Below are 4633 nucleotides of genomic sequence, written 5' to 3'. Positions count from 1 at the left end.
GTGCCGGAGCCGCCGCAGTCGCTGTCCCGGGCGGGAAGGCGGGACTCGCTGCCGGCTCCGCGCCCCGAGCCCGGCCCGGAGCCCCAGCCCCGGTTCCCGACCGCCCTGGGGGGGAAGCTGGAGCGGGACCGGGCCGGGGGCAGCGCGGCGGCTCCGTCCCGGCGGGCGCCATTGCCCGGCGTGGGGGCGTGGGGTGTCCGGGCCCCGGCCTCGCCCCGCCCGCTCCTTTTATGGGCATCGCCCCGCCCACCGGGGACGCCCCGGGTCCCGCCGCCCGCCCGCTCCGCGCTGCCCGCTCCGCCCCGGCCCGTGGCCATCGGTCAGACGCCCATCGCTCGCCACCGTCGCCCCCGTTGGCCGCGGGCCGGGACGACAGCCCGGGCATGCGGCGGCGGGGAGCGGGGTCGGGGTCGGTTCTGCCCGGGGAGAAGCGGCGGCGGAGGCTCGAGGACACCCGGGGGGGGAAAATCAGGGGAACTCGAGCCACTGAGCGAGTTTTCAGGTCCCAAAACCGCGGGACTTTGGTCTCCCTTTTTTAAGCCCCGAACACCCCGACTCGGTGGGTTTTACATGCCCGGGTCTCACCGCACCGCTCGGCTCCTGTCCCCGAGACCCGGCTGAGCCCGGCCTGGCGCTGTGACCCCCCCGCCTCCGGCGCCGTCCCCGCACCCCAAACCCCGCGGGTGCCTCTTCCCCCCGCGGCCCCCGAGCTCGGGCTCCATCTCACCAGCCCGGGGCCCCTTCCTCAGCCCCGAACCGCCCCCGAGGCCGCCTCTCGGGCTCTGGGCTGGAGCGACCCCGCGCACCCCGATCCCGCTGCTCACCTGGGGCGGGCGGACGGACGGACGGACGGACGCACGGACGGACGCCGTCCGGGGACCGGAGCTGCGGGGAGCGGTGACGGCGGACCTGGGCGGGGGGGGGGGGGGGGGGGGGGGGGAAGATGGCGGCCCCGCCCCGCGCAGGCGCAGTTGCGCTCGGCGCAGCGCTGTCATGGCGGAGAAGGTGCAGAAGAGGTAAGTCTCCCTGTGAACCACCCCCCCCACACACACCCCCTTCCCCCGCTCCCCCATCACCCTTCCACACACACACCGGGACCCGCCTCCCCCTCCCCGCATCTCCCCTCACGGCTCCCCCACCCCCCACCCCCCGCCTCCTCCGTCCCTTCCCTCAGCGTGAAGATCGCCCCGGGGGCCGTGGTGTGCGTGGAGAGCGAGATCCGCGGGGACGTGACCATCGGTAAGACCCCTTTCCCCATGGTGGGGGGGTGTCTGGAGGGGGGGACGACTGGCCGCGGGGTGACACCGGGCTGTCGTCCCCCCCCCCCCCCGACAGGACCCAGGACCGTCATCCACCCCAAGGCCAGGATCATCGCCGAAGCGGGACCCATCGTCATCGGGGAGGGCAACCTGATCGAGGAGCAGGCCCTCATCATCAACGGGTGGGTGAGAAGCCGGGCGGTGGGCGCGAGGCCGGCCCCCAGCCCCGCGTCTCATTTCGGGGCCGGTGACACACCTGCGAAGGTTCGGGAGGTTGACGCGTCTCGGGAGGTTGACGCGTCTCGGGAGGTTCGCCAAGGCCGAGGGTAGGGTCGGGACAACCACCCCCCCCCCCCCCCCGGTTCTCCCTACAGGGACGGAGAGCAGCCCTGGCCGAGAAGGGCTGGATGGAGGAAAAGCTGGCTATGACCTGGCAATGTGCTCTCACGTCCCAGAAATCCCACCACCTCCTGGGCTCCATCACCAGCAGGGAGAGGGTGATGCTCTGCTCTGCTCTGTTCTGCTCCAGGGAGACCCCCCCCCTTTGCGGTGCTTCCTCCAGCTCCGGGGCCACCAACAGCAGAAGGACACGGACACGGGGCCAGAGGAGGCCGCGGAGATGCTGTGAGGGCTGGAGCCCCTCTGCTGTGAGGACAGGCTGAGAGAGCTGGGGGGGTTCAGCCTGGAGAAGAGAAGGCTCCGGGGAGACCTTGGAGCCCCTTCCAGTCCCTCAAGGGGCTCCAGGAAAGCTGGGGAGGGACTCTGGAGCAGGGAGGGGAGCCACGGGATGAGGGGGAACAGTTTTACACTGAAAGAGGGGAGATTGGGATGAGATAATTAGGAAGAAGTCCTTTCCTGTGAGGGTGGTGGGACACTGGCCCAGGTTGCCCAGAGAAGCTGTGGCTGGCCCATCCCTGGAGGGGTTCAAGGCCAGGTTGGACGGGGCTTGGAGCAACCTGGGCTGCCAGGGAGGTGTCCCTGCCCAGGGCAGGGGGTGGAACTAGATGGCTTTTAACGGTCCTTTCCAACCCAAACCGTTCTGCGATTCTATGATCAGTCTTGTCAGAGGTGAGCATGTGCTGACAGCTCTTTAGGGAGCAGGGTGTTCGCTTAAAAACCCTGAGGAGGTAGAATTTAAAAGAAAACAAGCCAAACTTTTGTGCGTATGTGTGGCACGATGGCTAGGCAAGAAGTCCTTCTTCTGTGAATCCTTCTCCAGCCGACAGGAGACAGCCCAGCTGGATCCAACAGGATATATGTGGCTTCGGCCTCCCACAGAAATTGAGCTGCTAAAGAGGATGGTACCTTTGTGTACCTCAAAACTTGAAATACATTCTTCCGCCTTGCAGGTATCCGGAAAATATCACGCCAGAAACTGAAGAGGTGGAGCCCAAACCGATGGTCATTGGCACCAACAACGTGTTTGAGGTTGGGTGTTGTATCCTTGCCGCGCGGCGAGACGGACAGTCTGACCCACCGCGCGTTGGGACGGCTACAAGGGGAAGCACGTGTGGGTTGCGTCGGGGTTCGACCAGCCCGGGGCTATTTAAGGTGCAAGGTGTTGGTCTGAAAATGGCGTCGGGGTTCACCTTTCGAAATAAAAGCAAAAGGTTTTACAGTTTTCTTTAGCACGGACCTGTAGACTCCCAAGCGATGAAGGTGGGAGATAACAACGTCATCGAATCCAAAGGTAAATCTGGGCTTATCATCTTGGCCCTTGGGCAGTGGCGCTCTTGTGGGCAGTGGCGCTCTTGTGGACGCTGGGAGAAGCGGAGGATGACGTGGTGGGGTCGTGCTGGAGCTGTGGCCAAACCACAGCTTGTCTCAAAGCTGTCGTTTTTCCCCACACAGAACCCACATGGGTCGCTGCCGTGGTGGCAGCTGGGCTGGGCTGGCTGTGATGGTGGTGGTTGGTGGTCCTGAGGAGCTTGCGATGGTGGTGGTTGGTGGTCCTGAGGAGCTTGCGATGGTTGCGAGGAGCTTGTGATGGTGGTGGTTGGTGGTCCTGAGGAGCTTGTGATGGTGCTGAGGAGCTTGCGATGGTGGTGGTTGGTGGTCCTGAGGAGCTTGCGATGGTTGCGAGGAGCTTGTGATGGTGGTGGTTGGTGGTCCTGAGGAGCTTGTGATGGTGCTGAGGAGCTTGTGATGGTGCTGAGGAGCTTGTGGTGGTGGTGTTTGGCAGTGCAGGGTTTGACAGGGCATTCCTCCCTCTCTTTCTGCCAGCATTTGTCGGCAGGAACGTGATCCTGACGAGTGGCTGCATCATTGGGGCCTGCTGCAACATCAACACCTACGAGGTGATCCCTGAAAACACCGTCATCTACGGGGCTGACTGCCTCCGCCGCGTCCAGACCGAGCGGCCGCAGGTGGGTGTGACACACGGCTGACACGCTGTCACCCTCCCGTCCGCCGCAGCCCGTCCTCGCCGTGGTGGCGGGGCCACTGGCTCACCTCCCCTGCCCCTCTCCCCAGCCCCAGACGCTGCAGCTGGACTTCCTGATGAAGATCTTGCCCAACTACCATCACCTGAAGAAGACGGTGAAGGCCACATCCACTCCTGTCAAGAGCTGAGCATCTTCTGCCGCCGGGGCTTTCGTCTGCTCCTGTGAAGCACTGCACGGTCCCGGGAAGCGGCCGGTCCCCGCGTCCCTCATTCCGTCTTTAAAAAGAATAATAACCTTGCTGATTTGTGTCCTTTATTTATACTCCACCGAGCGTCTCGGACCAGCTTTTCATCCGTCGTGTCTTGCGCGCCAACCCTATTGTACGTGCTTTGTTTTGGGGAATAAAATGTCACCTGCTTTTTCTGCCAAGGCTGCTGGGGACGGGGGACATCAAGTCCTTTGCGGGTCCGGTAACGCCGCAGGGGCGGTCGTACAAGCCCTGACACCTCGGGGCGGGTGTCACCGTCGCCGTCCCCGCCCCGGGGACAGCCCTGGGGACACCTCCCCGCGCTGCCGGCAGAGGGAGACGGGTCCACGCCGGGGGAGAGCCGGGTTCCCGGGGGAGGGAGGGGTGTCCTGGCCCCCACACCATCAGCCGTTCTTCTGGTGAGCTTCAGGCATGTCCATGACCCAACGTCCCGTCCCCCCCAACCCAACCCAAGCCACAAGATTCCCCAGGGATGTTGTTCACAACTTCCCCTTCTTGTACAACGCAGCCCCACGTTTCTTCCCGGCGCGGGATTAACGGTGGAGCGGAAATTCCCGTAGGAAAAAGAAGAGCGGCGAGAGCATCAGCAGAGGAACCCCCAAGTACTGCAGGACCCCGGGGTGGGGGGTTTGATTTGCGACCCGGGGTTTCAGGTGGGGCAGGCCAAGGCACAAAAGCGCCCCACCGGACGGAGCCCGTCGGATTTTCTCCCCGGGTCCAGC

General features: G+C 64.7%; 1 protein-coding gene across 1 annotated transcript; it reads left to right on the top strand.

Moving 5' to 3' along the window:
- The first annotated feature begins 925 nt into the window (after nt 1-925).
- On the top strand, nt 926-4066 carry DCTN6 (dynactin subunit 6). Its single transcript, XM_063337028.1, has 7 exons — nt 926-1016; nt 1175-1239; nt 1336-1441; nt 2609-2697; nt 2902-2949; nt 3483-3625; nt 3732-4066. The coding sequence occupies exons 1-7, from the start codon at nt 994-996 to the stop codon at nt 3828-3830; spliced, it is 573 nt and encodes a 190-aa protein (XP_063193098.1). The 5' UTR covers nt 926-993; the 3' UTR covers nt 3831-4066.
- The last annotated feature ends 567 nt before the right edge of the window (nt 4067-4633 follow it).

This window comes from Chroicocephalus ridibundus, chromosome 5 (genome assembly GCF_963924245.1).
Source record: "Chroicocephalus ridibundus chromosome 5, bChrRid1.1, whole genome shotgun sequence".
Taxonomy (NCBI): Eukaryota; Metazoa; Chordata; class Aves; order Charadriiformes; family Laridae; genus Chroicocephalus; species Chroicocephalus ridibundus.
The sequence above is the reverse complement of the archived record's forward strand: the minus strand, read 5'-3'. Positions and strand labels throughout refer to the sequence as shown.